The 22,575-nt window shown below is 43.0% G+C and overlaps 1 protein-coding gene across 6 annotated transcripts in view; it reads right to left on the bottom strand.

Moving 5' to 3' along the window:
- Window positions 1-511: 511 nt before the first annotated feature.
- IKZF5 (IKAROS family zinc finger 5) overlaps window positions 512-22,575 on the bottom strand; it is a 68,079-nt gene continuing 46,015 nt past the window's right edge. For 3 of the 6 annotated variants that reach the window (XM_068109791.2, XM_078774748.1, XM_068109792.2), the window contains 4 exons: window positions 21,554-21,761; window positions 17,587-17,760; window positions 15,928-15,993; window positions 512-4,329 (listed from right to left, as the gene is read on the bottom strand). In XM_068109791.2, the coding sequence (XP_067965892.2) occupies window positions 3,281-4,329; window positions 15,928-15,993; window positions 17,587-17,760; window positions 21,554-21,734 (1,470 nt within the window). In that variant the 5' untranslated portion in view covers window positions 21,735-21,761 and the 3' untranslated portion in view covers window positions 512-3,280. The remainder of the gene's footprint in view (window positions 4,330-15,927; window positions 15,994-17,586; window positions 17,761-21,553; window positions 21,762-22,575) is intronic. The other 3 variants (XM_068109793.2, XM_078774749.1, XM_078774750.1) reach the window with 1 other exon arrangement.

Raw genomic sequence — 22,575 nt, forward strand, 5'->3', positions numbered from 1 at the left:
GTGAAGATATTGATCCGAGAATTTTAAAAAATGACCACAATTGAGAGATGGGGTCAAAACCGATATACCGTATATCATGATATTTAAAAAAGTTGTGCACGAGTTATGACAAAACTTGGTGGATGAGTTGGTTAGGTGACAATAACAAGCTGATTAGATTTTGGTTCAGGTCCGAATCCAAATCTGGCCTATCAGTGGATACAAAACGTGGTGTTCAGCCTGGCGGTGGTGTGCTCTCCTGAGTGCCGTTATAGTTGGTCTTTAGTTTGACTTGACCGGGGTTCAAACCACCGATCTCCCAGGTTCTGAGCGGACACTCACCATTACACCAGCGAGTCCGTCATGTTGAACAAACTTTCACAAACACAATATGCATACCAGTATGGCTACTCACCAGGGAAGTACATTAGAATTCCGTGATGTGTCGGTGTCAATGTTGGCTTGCAGAAGGTTAATGCTTGTTAACCCTTCTCAGCCAGGTCGTTTGGCATTCTAGCAAAGACAACGTGACTCAAAATACCGTGCATTTATTATACTGTTGTACATTTATATAACATTGTACAATGGTAGTGAGTGAACCCTGACCATTGACTAATATTTATATTTATTTATTTATATAAAAGTACCTAAAATCCAGATAAAAAGAAAACTATGGAAAATAATTTAATGTCAATTACATTTTGCATTCACCTGCAAAATTAATCCTTAGAAAGCAGTGATGAAGTTGACGACGATGGGATCTAGTCAACTTTGGCGACGGACTTTTTCACTCCGAGGCAATCTTCTCCATTTCTATACGACACCACGTTTTGTGTCAAATTTGGGACAAAGGTCCTGCGATGGAGCTTACCTGGGGGACAAGGCCACCACAAGGTGTGCGATTATGGTTCATCTCACCAAAACGTGCCATGTTGCTGTTCTTTCCCTCAACATAACAGGTAACGCGCAGCCAATGAAAACTGCCGGCATCAATGCTGTGAGGGGAGAATGTTATTGTATGTACAGGTTACGGTTTGAAGAATACTGTTTCAAATCGGAATTGAACGTCTTGTGTCATTCGTGCAGATCATCGCTCAAAAACTTTACCAGATACTAAAGATTTCATGGAGTCAAGAAACGAAGATTCCACGCAATTATCAAATGCTGCGTGGCTGCTCGATTTGGCATTTCTAACACATACGACAGAACAATTGAACTCCATGAACTGTGGATTGCGAGGGAAGCAGAAGACAATTGCTGACATGATTGCCATGTTGCTGTTCACTCCTCTTCCCCACAATAACTGCAAAGCAGTGAAAGCTTTTCAAGTCGAAACTGAACCTTCTCGTATACAAGTCCAGAAAAGTAAAATGCAACATTTTCCTCCTACGCTCCAAGCCTGAACAGGAAATGATGTTGCTGTCGGAATCCTGGACATGGCCAAGTACAGTGATTTCCTGACCAGGCTTAGCCGAGAGTTCAACAACAGATTATAATGATTTTGAGGAGATGGAGCCCTGTGTGACGGTCACTCCAAACTCCTTCATGGAAGTTGATGTTGGTGACACTTCTGAACAAATTGTTTTGCTGTTTCACCTTCATTGTGTCCCTTTGGGAATGGAAATGATCTGCATTCAAAATGGCATTCAGTTGAAATCAAGACAATCTGCCACAAATTTCTGGAAACTTGTGGATCCTGAAAAGTACAGTCACATCCATGAAGTAGCAATGAAAGGGGCTTCCCTAATTGGCCCTGTCTAACTTTGCAAATCTGCCTTTTCCGACATGAACTGCATCAAATCTAAATTTCGAACCCATCTGACAGATGAGCATCTGAAGGCCTCCATCACCATTGCCCTCTCAGGATACACACCAGATTGCGCAGTACTGGTGGACACATTGCAGTGTCGAGGTTCACACTGAAGTGAAGGTAAAGATCAATTTTCCTTTACTTTAAATATGTATTTTTGTAATTTATCTGTAACAACTAAATTTGTACCTTTATCAATTCATGTATTTTCACTTCCGCCACCAAAGGTTTTCACCCCTGTTTGTCACCCCAACAAGATATCTCAAAAAGTTGTGGACGGATTTGGACAAAACTCGGTGGACAGGTTGGGTGTGTGACAAGGAAGAATTGATTCGATTTTGGTGAAGATCTGAATATGGATTCGGATACGAGATTTATTTAAATTTTTAAGTGATTCTTCACCATTGAGAGATCGGGCGAAAAGCGATATATAACATATTTCAAAAAGTTTTGGACGAGTTATGACTAAACTTCGTGGATCAGTTGGTTAAGTTACAATAAGAAGCCGATTAGATTTTGGTTCAGGTCCAGATGAAGATCTGGCCTATCAGTGGGATAGAAACCATAAACTGTTCAGCCTGGTGGAGGTATGCGCTCTACCGCGTGCCGTTCTAATTAATTTATGTTTTAATAGCTCTTGAAATAATTCATGAATCAAAAGTAGCTCACATTGAAAAAAAAATTTGGCGACCCCTGCTCTAGATAATCTCATCTTGATCATCTGATGACCATTCGTTGCCCTCGATCGCTACTCGGATCATTATTCAGAAAGAAGTCTCCTCAGGGGATGGGGAGGGATCTTGGACACCTCAATACGCACAAATCAACATTTGTCAAGCGGAATAGCAACGCTATCCAAATCCACTTCAGACATTGATTTGGGTACCAAAAAGGTGTGTGCTTGTTGCAGTTCTTGACCTATCTCCTCCTTTGCATCATCATCATCATCATCTTCCACTGCACATACGAAATAATGTGCATGGCCCGTTGACTATTCCACAAAGCACTTTTATGCTGGATTGTTCTCAATCAAATTCCGCTCTGCCACCTGGACATCGATGCCAAGCTACTTCCTGAAAACTTCCTGTGAATTGTCCGTACTGTACTGGAAGCCCCACGCGAGCTCCGTCTTCAAAACAGCATTTCAAGAATGCTGGAAAGCCAAATAATTGTGTTTTTTTTAATTAACTTGTGTCCAAAACTGCATTGCTGTCTGGTAGCTCTTTGTTTAACGTAATATACCGATGGTGCGAAAGAAGAGTGGTTTATAACGGCATTCAAAGTGTATGAGGGATCATGGCACAAAACTGAACAAAATTGCATCTTCATGAATCAATCATCAGAAAGGGAAGGAAATGTGACAAAACAATTATTTGTAAATTCCTTATGTTGGGTTTAAGATGAGCATAACCTCCCCTTACATTGGGCTGCGGCAGCCCTTACCAATCATCCAACCTGCTATCCTAACTACTCAGAGCTCGGCTTTCATGTCTACCTCTTGTGTTGCCCACGGGCAAAATGGCAACTGAAATCGTATCGGTCCCGACAGCGATGTCCGCACAAGTTGCACTGAAATGGATTTTCACAGCCGTGGCATCCCATGTGGATGGTATACAAAACATTGTCTGGGAAAACGATGTCACAGTAGGGACAGCAAAGCAAGGGGTCTCGCGGAGAGGCGTGCAAGGTGGCTGCAGCCAAAGGCAAAGGCGTGCTTCGCTGACTCCCAGTGCTACTGGCCGGACTCGTCGCCTGCACTGCTGGGCCGCTTTCCACGGCAGGACGATATGGGCTGCAGCTGCCGCGCTGTGTCGTCTGCTGACCCCGGGATGCTGGCTCTGGGCTTGGCAGAACTGGACACGGTCCCAAAGCTAGGCTTACAGCGGAGCCAACGACGAGTCCACCGTTTGGGACCGAACTGGCGGAATCGTTATCGGGTGGTCGGGCTGAAACACTATCACATTCCAAGCCCTCACCACTATCGTGCCCCTCGGACAACAACCTCCCACTTCCTCGCTGTTCTCCACCACACGATTGCGTAGCCACCATACTATTAATATGGCCGGCTAAGGCTGACAGTTGACTTAGCGGGGTATCTCCAGGAGACCCCCCATCAGAAAGTGCTTTGTATCCCCTTTCCTCTCCATGGCCACTTGTGATGGCATCTCCAGTGAAGCGTTGCATTTCCCTGTGCTGTTGCTGGTGTGCTTGGTGATAGCCAGAAACTGCCGAGAGACTTGGTGGTCCATGATGGTATAAATGCGGGCGTCGACCTAGACTGGCCAGGGAGCCCAGCATACTGCGTCGACTGGCCAAAAGGCCACGCGGACTCAGATTCGATAGTCCGGCAAGGGTGGGTAGCCCGGCTGCTTTGTGCCGACGCCGTCGGTGGTGAGACAAGTTGCTTCGATCACTGCAACGGAAAGCACAGAGGTCACACTTGTATGGTTTTTCTCCCGTGTGGGACCGCATGTGCGCCTCGAGGTGGCGCTCGTAAGCCGAAGCGAATGAACAAAGATGGCAGCGGTAGGGCTTTTCACCTGGAAACGAAAAAAAAAGAAGAAGTGATTTTGGGTCAGGTCACCATTTCAAAACTGGCAAAACATGGGCCCAAAGCTGTTGGGAAATACTTTGATTCACAACACAGCAGTCACCTGGAAGCCGATACCGTACAGAATTACTCATTGGGACACCAATCAGCTTTGAAATCATAGTCCTACAAAAAAGTTGAAACGATACCGTATATTTATGATAAAAATAAGACATTATTTGAGTTTGTTTGAGCAGGCATTGCACCATGTCGGTAATCGAAAAGATAAACTAGAGGTTCCAGGGAACCTGAACTCAACTGGTCCATATCAATATGGTTAGAATATGCATAATAGAACTACAAACTATATAGTTTATATGTGCTAAAGAGGTACAGTAACGTTGAAGGTATCTCGTGTTTAAACAGGAAACTAGAAAAAATTGAGTTTTAAGTGAGGCATGAAACTAAAAAATTGCTTTTTCAATATGGCAGCCCTGCCACGCCCATTTTTGGGCGTGCAACGCCCAAATGCAATCCCAAACTAGTTTATGTCTTAAAGATGCTGCATAACAAGTTTCATCAAATTTTATCAATATTTGTGACTTTTAGAGGGTAGACGTCGAATTGTTTACAGACGGACGACGGACACTGGGTGTCGACAAAAACTCAGCTGGACATAGTCCAGTTGAGTTAAAAATGACAACATTTTAAACATTGAGCATGTGATGCGTGACCGAAATCTCTTGTAATCAGGCCGTTCCAGCTCCCTCCCTCCTCCAACATTTCCCCCAATTTTTCTCGATTCTCTCCAGGTGAACCCACATTCCGCCCAAGTTAATCTGCTTCACCAGAGTTGAAAATAGTATCAATGTCAGTGTGACATTAACCTCCGGGCCTGCTCCATTTATCTCTGTTCAGTCAGTAAAGCAATTTCTAAAGAAGGCCTGACATGACACCCACACGCTTACGCAGTGAAAGATGGCAGCATGCTACCACCCAAGCTATTTATAAGATTAATAATAACAGAGGGTTTATAATCGAGGCACCGAGGCTCCTAATGACACCAAGTCGCTCGTTCAAAAGCAGCAGACCTCATCCCTTTGTCATGTGGGAAACAAGAAAGGGAAGGGCTGTGGTTATTCAGACTTGCTGCCATCTCATAAATTAATTTTAAGTTTCCTTTCTTCACCACATGAAGCATTCGTTCAATTTAGAAAACACGCACGCAATATTACTGATCTATCTTTAGGGGCGAGCACCAACCACCTCCAGGATAAGCAATCAAGATTGCTCTTTTGCATCAAGGGCAACAACCCTAAACCCAAAACAAACAATCTTGCAACAGAGGTTCAGTATTTGCAGCACCTGTCATCCAGGCCTACATTCAGAACCACAGAAAAGTTGTTTCACTGCAGCTGGCTTTGAAATGATGTGTGTATGCATATGTGTATGCATATATGTATATGTATGTGTGCACATGTTTATATGTATATGTATGTGTATATGTATGCGTATATGTGTGCGTACGTATGCGTAGGTGTATACGTATGTATTTGTATGTGTACGGTATATGTATGTGTGCACATGTTTATATGTATACGTACGTATGTGTATATGTATGCGCACGTATGTGTATATGTATACGTATGTATTTATATGTGTATATGTTTATACGTATGTATGTGTATATGTATGTATATGTATACATATATAGGTATGTATGTATGCATCTATGTATATATATATATATAAAAGTATGTATTATATTATATATGTAAGTGCATATATAATGTTATGAATGCCTCATAACAAAAGTGCCTGTCATTTTTTTGGCCTTTTTTAGATTTTCTGCCTAACTCACTTGTTCTCTCATTTGTGACACCTGTAAAAATGCCCAAGTCATTGTTAACTTCCTGAACCACTTTTTGTTAATCTGCCTAATAAGTCCACGGTGTGATTTCTTGCACTTCAATTGCAGCAGTTTTTTGCCTTTTTCTCCAAACTGTAAAAAATGACAGGCACTTTTGTTATGAGGGTGACGATATATGACATCAGGACTGGAAAACGTCGACATTTTGTGCAGAAAAGCATCAGCAAGAATGTCAGGCATTGTGTAGACCTTTATTTTTAGATGACAGGAGAATTAGAGGTTCATCCGTTTAAGAAAGTGGAAAACAAGGCAAAGCGAGGGCGGCAAGGAGTGTGCTGCGAAGAGGGTGTGAACGTACTCATGGAAGGAGCCAAGAACGTCCTTGTGTGTTCACGCACGTATAATAATCATAATAATAAATTCGGTTTATTAACAATACCATAGTCCGAATACGAAAACGGTCATGGTCACATTCAAATGAGAAAATCGATTGACAATTAATGAAAAGGCAAATAAATACCAATATATAACATTTCAAAATCTATCATGAGCAATGAGCATGCAAATATCAAGAAATTATGGAAGAAATATGTCCATAAATTACAAATAAGTTTATGAAATAATTTACGTATATAAATATGAAGACCCTTACAAGGAAGTTCAACGCAGGAGGAGGCAAACACAATTATGTGCAAAGGTTGCCAACCTACGGTTGTTGTCTCTGCCATATCAATGCCAAGTGAAGAATCAGCATTTGCCACTTTTTAAGTGTTCATTGTACTCCTTGGGTTCGCACCGCCGACCTCCCCGAGTCAGTTGGGACACTCTGACCATTACACCACCTAGTTTGGTTACATACTCGCAAAATATTCAATGGATCTGAATAGAAACGTGGCACGAGAGGCTGCCTGGTGCGTGCCCTGGTGCGTGCCCCTGGTGCGTTTCCCTGGTACGTGCCCCTGGTGCGTGCCCCTGGTGCGTGCCCCTGGTACGTGCCCCTGGTTCGTGCCCCTGGTGCGTGCCCCTGGTGCGTGCCCCTGGTTCGTGCCCCTGGTGCGTGCCCCTGGTTCGTGCCCCTGGTGCGTGCCCCTGGTTCGTGCCCCTGGTGCGTGCCCCTGGTGCGTGCCCCTGGTACGTGCCCCTGGTGCGTGCCCCTCGTACGTGCCCCTGGGTGCGTGCCCCTCGTACGTGCCCCTGGTTCGTGCCCCTGGTTCGTGCCCCTGGTTCGTGCCCCTGGTGCGTGCCCCTGGTACGTGCCCCTGGTACGTGCCCCTGGTGCGTGCCCCTGGTACGTGCCATTCTCTTTTTGTTCGGGGCTGGAGGCACAAGCAAGTCACATCAATAAAATGAGAAAAAACAGGCACGGCCCAGTTGTCGCTCGAAACGAGCAGCACTCCCTCGAAATGCACCGAAAGGCAGTTGAGGACAAGAACGCGCCAGCCAGAACCAGATTGCGCCGGATGGGAGCCGCTCGCCCCGTACAGCTGGCACGCAAACCGCACCACAAACAGAAGCGACTCGCCCCTCCCTACTCCCCACCACAACCTCTCTCTCCTCCACATGAAGATAATCGCATTAGAGCTCGCAAACCCAGCCGGTCGGGGCGGTTGGAGGCCTCGTGTTATATGGAGTCGTTTTCTGGCAAAGCTCCATAGGGAACGGTGAAGGGTACCTTGGGTGATCGCACAATCCACATTACAAACCGGTAACAGAGATGGGGTCATTTCGGGCAAGAACCGAGCTGTGGGGCTGGTGCCCGACCTCGGATCGGATGCCTGGCCTCGTTTACGCGCCGCATTCACGGTCGATGCTGAGCACCAGAATCCTCGTGAACGTTTGGATAAAAACGGCACGGACTATTTCCGCCATCGTGGGCGCCCACCGGCGAGTTTCAATCATTGTCGTCACCACCCTCATGCACGTCACAAAAGAAAGCCATTCCCGGTTGTTGCCGAAATGCCACAATGATTTCCTCGTTCGTTTAACTTTAAATCATGGTTTTTGTCGAAGCGAGGAGGCGTTTGTATTCTTGTCTGTGCACAGGAACAGGACAACATTGCCGATAAAGAAATAAAAACATCAGCATCGAATTCTGCTTGCGGTTCTACATCTAATGTATATCTGGTATCTGGAGCCTGAACGAGGCCCAAACGAGCACTTCATGGGCACCCTGCGCTCTCTGTCCTTCCCTCACGATGCGTTCATGGGTCTTAACACGTGATGCGTGGAATTCCAATCGACTCGGCCAAAACAATTTCTCCACGACAACGTCGGTCGGCACGATGAGTCAAATTTCCACAGAGCAAAGAAAACTGCGAACGATGTGGTTTTATACTCGGAAATCAGAATGATCACTTAATAAATGTCGCTTAATAATAAATACACACGCACAGCTTCCGTGTCTACACGTATACACACACAGACACACGTATACACACACAAACACACGTATACACACACACAAACACACGTATACACACACACAAACACGTATACACACACACAGTGTCTGTAGCTTCCGTGTCTACACGTATACACACACAGACACACGTATACACACACGTATACACACAGAAACACACGTATACACACACAAACACACGTATACACAGAAACACACGTATACACAGAAACACACGTATACACACACAAACACACGTATACACAGAAACACACGTATACACAGAAACACACGTATACACACACAAACACACGTATACACAGAAACACACGTATACACACAGAAACACACGTATACACACACAGACACACGTATACACACACAGACACACGTATACACACACAAACACACGTATACACACAGAAACACACGTATACACACAGAAACACACGTATACACACACAAACACGTATACACACACAAACACACGTATAGACACACAAACACACGTATACACACAGATACACGTATACACGTATACACACACAAACACGTATACACACACAAACACACATATTCACACACAAACACACAGATACACGTATACACACAAAAACACACGTATACACATACACACACACACACACACACACACACACACACACACACACACACACACACACACACACACACACACACACACACACACACACACACACACACGAGATCGGGTTATTTAGACTGAAGTAAACCATCACCAAGATTGATGTTTAAAGTTGAAGAAAAGGTTAACCTGAGAGTGCACCGCACCAATGATGGTCCAAATGGCCTAATTTCCTTGTTTGTGGTCAGCTTCTCCATTTTCATACTTACAAACACGGATACAGACAATTGCCTTACCATGGGGTGGGGTGTGGAGAGGATGCCCACGACCTGACCCTGGGTACCCACCACGTATGAAAAATGAGATGGAGAGGTGTGTGTGTGTGTGTGTGTGTGTGTGTGTGTGTGTGTGTGTGTGTGTGTGTGTGTGTGTGTGTGTGTGTGTGTGTGTGTGTGTGTGTGTGTGTGTGTGTGTGTGATATATATACATATATTAGGGGTAACCATCTGGTACAAAGTATCCGTCGCCATGGTTATGGTTGCTAAATCCCCCATTTCAGTGCCGCTCTATCGAGACGTCAAGCCAAGCACCTCCGGAACATCCTCACACGTTCTGGTGAATTCCCATTAAACTCTCAAAAACAGCCGCACCATGCTTTTTCTTTTATTGACAAACCTACAAACCTACCTCGATCATCCCCAAACTGCCTTCACCACCTACCATTTTTGATCCCACCCCCTTTTTTTGGCCTCAAAACTGCCTCCTTTATTGTCGTCGCCTCATCTTGCCGCTTCGATTGAACATTCCTCACCGCCCTTCCTCATTGTTCAGGGAGCATGGTATGTTGTGGAGTCGACAGCCACGACTGGGGTAGGCGAGGGCGGCACACTTGGCGTTCCCCATTGCGACTTCAATACCTTCTCGAATAGAAATGCATTTCATGAGTGCTGCTATTTTGCCAGACAATGAATCGCATCAGAATGTACGCCATATTGGTTGTTTTGCCAAAGTAATAGAGCCTGCCCCCCCATCTGCCATCATTCGCTTGTGAATGTAAAGATCCTACGTGGCCTTTTGAGAAGTAATAAGACAATTAATGTAGCCATTGTGTGCCAGTCGTAATAAAGATAATAATAATACATTAATACAAGTTCAGGATGGCCTAGAGGTATGCCCACCCACTCCCCTCTAAGCTGTCTAGCCTGGGTTCGAATCCTGACCCAGGTATAATTTGTCATCCTGGTGTTTCACAGGCAAAAGGTGGTTCATCGGTGTGTCCCTCGGATGGACGTTAAACTGGGCGTTAAACTGGGCAAATTAGTTGGTGGACGTTGCAGATCCCAACCTGAAGCTTCGCGAAGAGGAGGCGACTTATCGCCGGCTCCCTGAACAAATTCCAAATTCTTGCCCTAACTGCAGCTTGGAAGGCAATGGCAAACCACCCAGTATAACCCTTACCAAGAAACTACTCCGGCAGCACGAACATTCTAACGGAGTATGGTACACCAAAATACGAGTTCCTTCACAAGTTCAACGCAGGAGGAGGGCATGAAGCTCATCAAACCTGTGTAATGGCTACCAGCCTATGGTACGTACCACCAAGGAAAGAGCACGTGCCATTTTAAAGTATTTGGTATGACTCGGCCTGGGTCGGGTTCAAACCGCTGACCTCCCAGACTCAGAGCAGACGTTCCAACCATTATGCCACCACATCTGCTGTTTGGGGGTACCCTAGGCAAACTCCAGTCGTAGGTAACGGCTATTTCAGCAGCAACCTGCCATGTCATACTCGGCAGCACCATGCTGCATTAGTCGAGTCCACAGCTTGTCCTGAACACTGCAACGCCTCCGCACCTGTCAATATGCGTCCGATGATGACTATAAAAAAGAAAGAAAACCTCTCGCCTCCACACCTATTCCTGAAAACGACCCGAATGTGCACACAAACACTCCTCGTGCGAATTACACTTTAAAAGTTTCACCTTTCATAATCCATAACTTCAAGGTTAACTGATCAGTTGTAGATCAGATCCGATGACAATGAATGCAAAGGGTGACTCGAGCAGTAAACAGGAAGAAAAGTCAAAGAATGGCTTTGGTGCTGGTTACTCAGTGGAATAAATCCGGAATTCCTAGAACAAACTTGTCCTCAAGTGAAATGTTTGCCTCCAGTAAACAGCTTCTGCGTATGACAGACGCGTGGAGCTGCACCCCATCGTCAAACCCTGACTCAAAACAACTCGTGGCCTGCCCCAATCTGCACAGTTGGAAACAATTAAATTTCATTTTGTTTAGGTTTTTTTTTTTTCTTCAAAAAAACGTTGATTAGACAAAAAAAGCCATTGGTAAACTGTACATACTTTAAATAAATAAATAAAGCCATAACAATGTAAAAAAAAACGCTCGTCAAACCTCGACAGCAACCTTCTCAAGTGGGAAGTCCTTTTTTTTCCACCTGCAGTCATTTTGATACACGTGGTACAATCAAGATGAGCTGTAGGTATTTTAATATATATTTTTTGTACGTATTTGTAGGTATTGTATGAGTTGTAGGTATTTTAATATATATTTTGTAGGTATTGTATGAGTTGTAGGTATTTTAATATATATTTTGTAGGTATTTTAATATATATTTTGTAGGTATTGTATGAGTTGTAGGTATTTTAATATATATTTTCTAAATATTTGTAGGTATTATTTGAGTTGTAGGTATTTTAATATATATTTATTTGTAGGTATTGTACGAGTTGTAGGTATTTTAATATATATATTTTGTCGGTATTTGTAGGTATTGTATGAGTTGTAGGTATTTTAATATATATTTTGTAGGTATTGTATGAGTTGTAGGTATTTTAATATATATTTTGTAGGTATGTCAGAATTGTAGGTATTTTAATATATATTTTGTAGGTATTGTATGAGTTGTAGGTATTTTAATATATATTTTGTAGGTATTTGTAGGTATTGTATGAGTTATAGGTATTTTAATATATATTTTGTAGGTATTGTACGAGTTGTAAGTATTTTAATATATATTTTGTCGGTATTGTACGAGTTGTAGGTATTTTAATATATATTTTGTAGGTATTGTGAGTTGCAGGTATTTTAATATATATTTTGTCGGTATTTGTAGGTATTGTATGAGTTGTAGGTATTTTAAAATATATTTTGTAGGTATTTTAATATATATTTTTTGTAGGTAGTTGTCGGTATTGTATGAGTTGTAGGTATTTTAATATATATTTTGTAGGTATTTGTAGGAATTGTATGAGTTGTAGGTATTTTAATATATATTTTGTAGGTATTTGTAGGAATTGTATGAGTTGTAGGTATTTTAATATACATATTTTGTAGGTATTGTATGAGTTGTAGGTATTTTAATATATATTTTGTAGGTATTGTATGAGTTGTAGGTATTTTAATATATATTTTGTAGGTATTTGTCAGAATTGTATGAGTTGTAGGTATTTTAATATATATTTTGTAGGTATTGTATGAGTTGTAGGTATTTTAATATATATTTTGTAGGTATTGTATGAGTTATAGGTATTCTAATATATATTTTGTAGGTATTGTACGAGTTGTAAGTATTTTAATATATATTTTGTAGGTATTGTACGAGTTGTAGGTATTTTAATATATATTTTGTAGGTATTGTATGAGTTGTAGGTATTTTAATATATATTTTGTCGGTATTGTATGAGTTATAGGTATTTTAATATATATTTTGTAGGTATTTGTAGGTATTGTACGAGTTGTAGGTATTTTAATATATATTTTGTAGGTATTTGTAGGTATTGTATGAGTTATAGGTATTTTAATATATATTTTGTAGGTATTGTATGAGTTGTAGGTATTTTAATATATATTTTGTAGGTATTTGTAGGTATTGTATGAGTTATAGGTATTTTTATATATATTTTGTAGGTATTGTATGAGTTGTAAGTATTTTAATATATATTTTGTAGGTATTTGTAGGTATTGTATGAGTTGTAAGTATTTTAATATATATTTTGTAGGTATTTGTCGGTATTGTATGAGTTATAGGTATTTTAATATATATTTTGTAGGTATTTGTAGGTATTGTATGAGTTATAGGTATTTTTATATATATTTTGTAGGTATTGTATGAGTTGTAAGTATTTTAATATATATTTTGTAGGTATTTGTCGGTATTGTATGAGTTATAGGTATTTTAATATATATTTTGTAGGTATTTGTAGGTATTGTATGAGTTATAGGTATTTTTATATATATTTTGTAGGTATTGTATGAGTTGTAAGTATTTTAATATATATTTTGTAGGTATTTGTCGGTATTGTATGAGTTGTAGGTATTTTAATATATATTTTGTAGGTATTTGTAGGTATTGTATGAGTTATAGGTATTTTTATATATATTTTGTAGGTATTGTATGAGTTGTAAGTATTTTAATATATATTTTGTAGGTATTTGTCGGTATTGTATGAGTTGTAGGTATTTTAATATATTTTTTTTTGGAGAAAAAAAATTCGCCGATTGTGCATCAGCAAGGTTTTGCGTACGAAATACGCAGTTTGCGTGGAGGTTGGTAAGCCTGCACAACTCGAGCTTTCCTTTCCACTTTCCCACAATCAGAGTTCCTTCACCCCCTCTCCCTATCACACGAGTCCTCTTCCTCTTCTCTGCCCATTTTCCTTTGCATCTGTCTTGTTTTTCAAAACCCAACATGGACCACAGACAAACAAACAGCCATCATTCCAGCACCGCAGACGAAGTCCACAAAGAAGCAGCTGCCATTTTAAATCCTCTTGTAATCCTGGTGTTTTGCAGCAAGACTTTCCTTTTTCTTTCATCCAAAGTTATGTAAAGATAAACATTTCTGTGTCAAAATGTTTCACTACTGCTGCACTCGCCTCGAAGCCATCTAGCCTGGGTTTGAATGCCGACCCAGCTATAAACCGTCAATCACGGTGTTTCACAGGCAGGGCGATTCATCGATGTGTGTGCCGTCCCTCCAACGGACATTAAACGCTCGTCCCATCTGCTGGCATTAGTCGGTGGACGTTGAAGATCTGTGACAAAATTCCACACCAATGCACGGGGATACTTCTTTTTTTTTTTTAATACAACCCGTGTCTGCTGGTGGCATCATTGCTGGGAGTGCGGCTGTGCCGATGATGCGGTGCCCCCTGCTTTCGGTAAGCCGGTACTCATTTTGCCAACCTCGGAAGGATGACGGGTTTCATCGACCCACCTGGTGTTATTCAACGGCACGACAAAAACTTAAACTCGACTCCAAGAACGTAAGCCACTTTAACCGTCAAGAAAACACCAGGATTAGAGGTGTTGCATCAGCAGTACAGCCACGCCTCGGTAAATGATGCGACTTGTAGGCCCGATTGAGAATCGAATCCCAGTCTAACGTGCATTCCCTAACAATCACTACTGCCTCCTTACACTGGGCCATTTGCAGGATAGCAGCAGATGGTAATCACAACAGTCAGGTTATCCCTGACCACTGCAATGGTTAATAAAAAATATCTAAAATTCATGTTTACATTTTTGACACTGGGCCACTGATATTGTTGGGACAGGTGGGGTAGGTTAGAGTGCACTCTCCTTTGAGCTGTCTGTTTTTGGACGCTGAGCATAATGAAAGAAAAAGAAAGCCTACAACATGTTTGAAACGTTTCTTCTTCATTCATTAACTAGAACGGCACTCAGTAGAGAGCATACCTCCGCCAGGTGAACAGTTTACGTTTTGTATCCCAGAGTAGACCAGAAAATCACAATACAGAATCACATTCAATCAAAATCATCCGTCAACTTTTTGAGATATCCTGCTTTATATCGATTTTAGCCCCATCACTGAATGGTGAAGAATCACTTATAAAATTAAATAATTCTCATATCCTAATCCATATTCAGATCTTGACCAAAATCGAATCCATTCTTCCTTGTCACACACACAACCTGTCCACCAAGTTTCGTCCAAATCCATCTATAACTTCTTGAGATATCCCGCAATGCATAGTTTTTGGCCCTATCTCCCAATGGTGAAGAATCACTTGAAAATTAAATAATTCTCATATCTGAATCCATATTCAGATCTTCACCAAAATCGAATCCATTCTTCCTTGTCACACACACACACACACACACACACACACACACACACACACACACACACACACACACACACACACACACACACACACACACAACGTGTCCACCAAGTTTCGTCCAAATCCATCCATAACTTCTTGAGATATCCCGCAATGTATAGTTTTTGGCCCTGTCTCACAATGGTGAAGAATCACTTGAAAATTAAATAATTCTCATATCCGAATCCATATTCAGATCTTCACCAAAATCGAATCTATTTGTCGTTGTCAGACACCCAACCGGTCCACCAAGTTTCGTCCAAATCCGTCCACAACTTTTTGAGATATCCTGCCATGTATAATTTTTGGCCCCATCTCCCAATGGTGAAGATCACTTTAAAAATTCTAGCAGCCAGATCCGAATCCAGATATTCACAAAAATCGAATCATTTCGTCCTTGTGACACGCTACATCTATGCCAAATTTCGTTTTCCACAATCCGTTTTCTGAATCAGTCCACAACTTTTTGAGATATTTTGTTCACAAACAAACAAATGGACAGCCAAACAGAAAGGAGTGAAAACATAACCTCCTTCCACCTTTAGTGGCGGAGGTAATAAACGAGATGGTATTCATAGAATACTTACCCTGCTCAATCAACTTGGTGCGAGCCAACTCTTCTGTTTTTGAACGGTTTTTTTGATCCAATATGGCTGCCAGACCACGTGAGCGATGACATCATAAATTTATATTCTCTAATATAATTGTTGCATAGATTATGCTCAAGAAATTTCAAACTGATCAGACGAAGCGTTGTCCCTGTCACATTATGACGTCATAATTAAGGCACCAATGACAACATCGTTAACAGCACTTATTCCCTATATGGAGTTCTTTACAATGAGCCACGTTTCAATTTCTTCCATGGAGCGGTTTAGGAGATAAAGAGGTTCAACCTTTTTCGGTTTTTCCAAGATGGTGCCTGTGCCACGTGACCTATGACATCATAATTATCATTAAAATATTCTACAGGGGGATGCGCTCAAATGGTGAAAATTTTGTGTCCATCACGTGGTACAGGCACCAACAGTTAGAGAAGAGAAGAAAAAAAATCAAATTCTTGTCAAATTATGACGTCATAATGAAGGCACCAATGATAGCATCATTAACACATCTTATTCCCCATGGGGAGTAGTTGACAATGAGCAGTTTCAATTATTTATTTTATTTATTTATTTTTAAACATCGAGCCGTTTTGGAGAGAAAGAGGTATAACGTTTCTCCAAGATGGCGTCCGTACCACGTGACCTATGAAATAATTATGAATAAAACAATTGTACAGGAGGAGGCGCTCCTATGGTGAAATTTATTTTGTCAATCGGACCAACCGTTGCCGAGAAAATGAATTTTAAAAAATGCAGACAGGCATGCCACACATACGGACGCACCCGAATGCCTAACCCTGATTTCGCTACGCGGGCGGAGGCTAATAAATATGAAAGCCAAATAAAATGTACATTTCATGTACCTTGTATGAAATCCACAATGCAGATTAAACAGAGAAAGTTAGGATGGCCCCCAAAGCTAGGGCAACAATGGAATGCCATTTATGCCTCGTAATAAAAGACTCTACTCCAGGTGTTCACAACAAGTCATGAACAATTCCAAGGCTCAAATTAATCGTGGATTCTGCGTCACACGTGTGTGGAAAAGTTCTGCTGAGGAGCTCGAACCCACACTGCCAAATGCAATTAAACAAGACTTTACCCACGAGACCAATGAACCGCTCGCAAGGCCAAAGCTGCAGCCGAACCTCAAATATTGACACTCATAACGACAGGTGGAAAGGCCGTAGGCACTACGCGAGCAAGCTAGCGAACGTAAACGATACAGCGATTTTGTTTCTTTAATTTAGCAAATTTAGCACGAGCCTGGTGTTGGCTTAGCGGTTGGGGTGCCGGCTTGGGATCCTAGGATCCTGGGTTTGAATCCCGGTCGATCGCTGAATTAACGCCAGGGGGGTTGACGCAGCCTGTCATCCTTCTGAGGTCGGCAAATTGAGTACCAGTTCACTGGTAATTCCCTGTGTGTCACAAGGGGCGACTCACAGGGTTGGTGGCAGGAAGAGCATCCGGCCATAAAACATCGCTTCAAAAAGGGGACCACGGTGCCCAAAAAAGGCCAACCCCTGCTCTGCGGGGAAAATGGCCTCTAAAGGTAGTAGTAATTTAGCACCTTGAAGTACGCCAATGTTAGAAAATGTAAAACATTATACCTTTACCAAATCATTAATCTACCTCTCACACCTGTGTGTGTCCGCATATGCTCTTCCAGTCGAGCTGTGCCCTTGCACGCATATTCACAGAACTTGCACTTCAGCTTGCCATCCGCTGTACGCTCGTAACCATCCAGGGGAAGAGTGCCTCCGTCCTCCAAATTCACCTCGATGTCCGAATGAACCAGCCCACGGTCCACCTCACCTGGAAAGCACAAGTACTCACTGTACATTGGTTCATTTTACTACAATCATCATCATCATGTGCCATGCTCAATACAGTCTATTTCTGCCAAAGCAGTTTCTTGACTCGGGTTACAATCCTGGACAGGTCGCCACTCCGATGCAGGATACTCGACTGTGCGTGCAGGAATTTGTCATTTGCCCAGGATGCCGGCGATAGCTCGCCTACTCGTTAGATGCTACTGCACACACTGCTGCTTCTGAACAAAACTTGGTGAAGTTTTTTTGGGGGGTGGGGTGCGAGGAGGTGGAGGAGCAACTTAATTTCAAAATTTCTGCACTTGCCCATGAATGATTAAAGGCTATTCCATTTGAAACGGTGTCCTAACTGTTAAAATGATCATTAAATATCGAAAGGTTGGAGCCAATAGGCGTCATGGGCCTTGTGAGGGTGATAGCATGAATCGTCCTCAGGCCTCTGGGGTGTGTTCCGTTAGCAAGCGGCTTGCTATCGCTTGCCAAACCAGCCGTTCCGTATCAACAGCTTTGCAAGCCGCTTACCAAGCAGCTTGCCGATCAAGGGAGGTTCTTAGCAAGCGGTAAGCAAGCCGCTTCACAACGGGATGCATAATAGCAAAATGGCCGCCGTACTCGGATTCAAAACAACTCAGTGGCTATTTCTTCAATCCTACTATGATAAGAGGACGATATTGAAACATGTACTTTATACTTTTATTGTTACTTCTACTTTTCACCCAAAATTCTTTAAAATGTACGTGGAACCAACGCGAACAAAAACTCCAGGTGAAAATAAAACGTTCATCTGCGAAGAGGTTATGGACTTGTCAAAATAAGTTTCAATGTGATAACTTGAAAAATTCCTCAGGTTTGGCAATAATAAAATCACAAAACGATCCCATGTGATTATAATGGGGTGAAATCGTTGTCATGGACTCCGTTTTTTCTATGCCACGTGGGACTCTTCCCTATGCCACGTGGGACTCTTCCCTATGCCACGTGGGACTCTTCCCTATGCCACGTGGGACTCTTCCCTATGCCACGTGGGACTCTTCCCTATGCCACGTGGGACTCTTCCCTATGCCACGTGGGACTCTTCCCTATGCCACGTGGGACTCTTCCCTATGCCACGTGGGACTCTTCCCTATGCCACGTGGGACTCTTCCCTATGCCACGTGGGACTCTTCCCTATGCCACGTGGGACTCTTCCCTATGCCACGTGGGCCTCTTCCCTATGCCACGTGGGACTCTTCCCTATGCCACGTGGGACTCTTCCCTATGCCACGTGGGACTCTTCCCTATGCCACGTGGGACTCTTCCCTATGCCACGTGGGACTCTTCCCTATGCCACGTGGGACTCTTCCCTATGCCACGTGGGACTCTTCCCTATGCCACGTGGGACTCTTCCCTATGCCACGTGGGACTCTTCCCTATGCCACGTGGGACTCTTCCCTATGCCACGTGGGACTCTTCCCTATGCCACGTGGGACTCTTCCCTATGCCACGTGGGACTCTTCCCTATGCCACGTGGGACTCTTCCCTATGCCACGTGGGACTCTTCCCTATGCCACGTGGGACTCTTCCCTATGCCACGTGGGACTCTTCCCTATGCCACGTGGGACTCTTCCCTATGCCACGTGGGACTCTTCCCTATGCCACGTGGGACTCTTCCCTATGCCACGTGGGACTCTTCCCTATGCCACGTGGGACTCTTCCCTATGCCACGTGGGACTCTTCCCTATGCCACGTGGGACTCTTCCCTTTGCCACGTGGGACTCTTCCCGATGCCAGGTGGGACTCTTCCCGATGCCAGGTGGGACTCTTCCCGATGCCAGGTGGGACTCTTCCCGATGCCACGTGGGACTTTTCCCGATGCCACGTGGGACTCTTCCCTATGCCACGTGGGACTCTTCCCTATGCCACGTGGGACTCTTCCCTTTGCCACGTGGGACTCTTCCCGATGCCAGGTGGGACTTTTCCCGATGCCACGTGGGACTTTTCCTGATGCCACTCACCAACACGCACAGAACCTGAAAAAAAAGAAAGTAATTTAATCAATTGATTCTATTTTTCACCCTCTTAGCTTGGTAATGAGGTGGTTTGCCAGTTTGCCTTTTGATTATGACTAGTGAACCTCAAGTATGATTTCAAAAGGCCCTCAGACAGTAGGTCCAATGGGGTCTATAGGGTCTTTGGAGACTAAGGGTTATAATGGAGTATATGGGGTCCTAATGGGTCTTAAGGGACCTAGAGGTCCAAGGGGTCCAAGGGGTCTAAGGGTGATAATGGGTCTTAGGGGTCTAAAAGTTATTGGGGGTCCTAATGGTCTTCGAGGGTCTTAGGGATTAAACTGTATTGACATCTTTACCTCAAAAATATTTTTAAAATCTGTTGTTCGATTCAGTGACAAATATGCAAATCCTGTTCAAAATTCAAGTCAATCAGATGAAAGAAAATTGATGATTGTAGAAAGTCCACCTAAGTTATTGACCTTAGGCCTATGTTGACCTTTTGGCATATGTTGGCCTCAAAAATAATTGGTGGTTGAAATCAGTGACCTGATGTGCAAATACTCTTCAAATTTCAGGTCAATCTGACGAAAATTGAGGATTTTTGAAAATTAACAAATTCATTGACCTTTGGCCTCTGTTGACCTTTTGATCTCAAAATCAATAAGCTTATTCTTTATGACCAACCATTTGGTGAAGTTTCACGAAGATCATTTTTGAAATTGTGACCTGTTGGGGATTGACAGACAGAGAGACAAACACAGTACAAGAGCGAGAATTGCTTTGCAATGCATGTCCCCTACCAATGTGATATTTTCTAAATCCAAAGAGGTCATAACTCTGAAACATTGATGAAACACCCTGAAACTCGAACTTGTTCTGTAACTTGATCATAATAAAGCCATGTCCCATGTTTCAGTTGAATATGTTGAAGGGTATGGGGAAAAAGTCTGAAAAACCACTGGTGGGACGGGACGGGATGGGACGGGACAGACGGACGGAGAGCAAACCTATAGTCCCCTCTGGTGAAACCAGTAGGGGACTAATAAGAGACCAGACCAACCCATATACTCGTGAATCTTCAACTTTGCAAGCAGTAAGGTCAATATACCGAGTATCAAGCTCATCTAAAAGAATTGGCACATCCCATCAAGTACACAGATATGAAAGCCCATGAAAGGGGCAAAATTATGGGGTGCACGACATTGCAATAGCAGGTTACACGTTAGGTTACACGTTAGATTACACGTTAGGTTACACGTTATCCTCAGTTTATATAAATGATGAGGGGAGGGAAGGGGGACAAATAGCTCATAATTACAGACAATTAGTGTCACGTGTGAAGAACAAAATGCCGAAGGGTGTGCTCTTTGCAAGTTTGCTCAATCGTGTTATTAACATCGAGGACAGCACAACGTGATAGAACAGGGAAACTATTTATCCAAAACATGCGGCACGTGACCACGCAAATGACATCGACAGCTTCTGGTTAATAGCAGTTTCACTGGTACTCGTCGACGGTGTATTATTAGCTTACAGAAATTATTACAGGGTAAGTCGTGTTGAATTGCAAACGCCCATTCTCCTGCAAGACCCCAAAATCCTTGTGACCGACATCTATGCCGAAGAGACGTGCGGAGCTTTTATGGGCTATCCATCAGGAAAAGCGACATTTCGGTCGCCGCAATAATTGCACCAGAAAGCCACGGAAGAACACGGCCTTTGTCATCAGACTGTCGTTCCCAGACATTTTCGGTTTGAAATGTATAACAGATGCCAAGAGCTCACCTCCTTTGAGGGCCTCTGGCTCCCGCTCCGAGGCCACCGAGCCAGAGATGAGGTTGACCTGATTCGTCTGCCGTGTCAGATACTCCTGAAAGTCCTTCACAAAGTCTGCAGGGTCACGCGCTGGATCCACGAGGTCTCGATCCTCTTCCATTTTCACGGTAACACCCATTGCTTCAGCCATGGCATGCGGTGGTCTGCCGAAACGACCCTGTACGCAGGAAAGAGGGACATGTCAGCGCTAAAATACCATCACCAGGATTTCAGATTTTGAGGACCGTGTCCTCAAACAGCAATAAATAATAATTACCGCCGAAGCATTGTTCGCATACAATAACCTTCCATTGGACTAATGTTCTTACGATTGTAAAATAATCATTATTCAAGCGTCGTCCGGACAACAATAGCCTCTTGTACCATCGAGCTGGAGAACAGCATTCAGAAGCACGTGCCTCGTGCCGTACCCAAAATTACACGGCACACGGCTTGGATGACAATGACTTGCACAATGATGGATCAATCTTATAACAGTAATTTGAGCTCTGCATCACCACAACGGCCTGCCTCTAAAGTGGCACATTGCCTTATTATAGCCCAGCCATTACCTAGCAAGAAATAAATAAATAACATGACAGTCAAATGGATGCAACACTTTCCTATTTATATAGCAGATGGTGGATTCTCCCTTTTAACCTGAGATTCCCAGCTGTCGTTATAGCGAGCGCTCCAACCGTTACAAGGCTTTGTTTCCCCCCAATGCACAATGGCATTTCCCAAGTGATTGGGCAATTCCAGAAATACAAAAAAAAAACCCCAAAGATAAATAAAACAAACCAGATGATCCGCAATTACCACCTAATGGCACGAGTTCCAGCATTAAACAATTTGTAAAAGAATACCAGCTCTTTGTATTGCTGAGACACAAAATTCCGTTTAAAATCATGTGTGCCAGCAATATCAGGATGAGCTTGGCACAAGTTTTTTCGAAACTCTGATTTGGAAATTGGGAACAGGGACAAGGAGGA

Source organism: Myxine glutinosa, chromosome 3 (assembly GCF_964187855.1).
Source record: "Myxine glutinosa chromosome 3, kmMyxGlut1.1, whole genome shotgun sequence".
Taxonomy (NCBI): Eukaryota; Metazoa; Chordata; class Myxini; order Myxiniformes; family Myxinidae; genus Myxine; species Myxine glutinosa.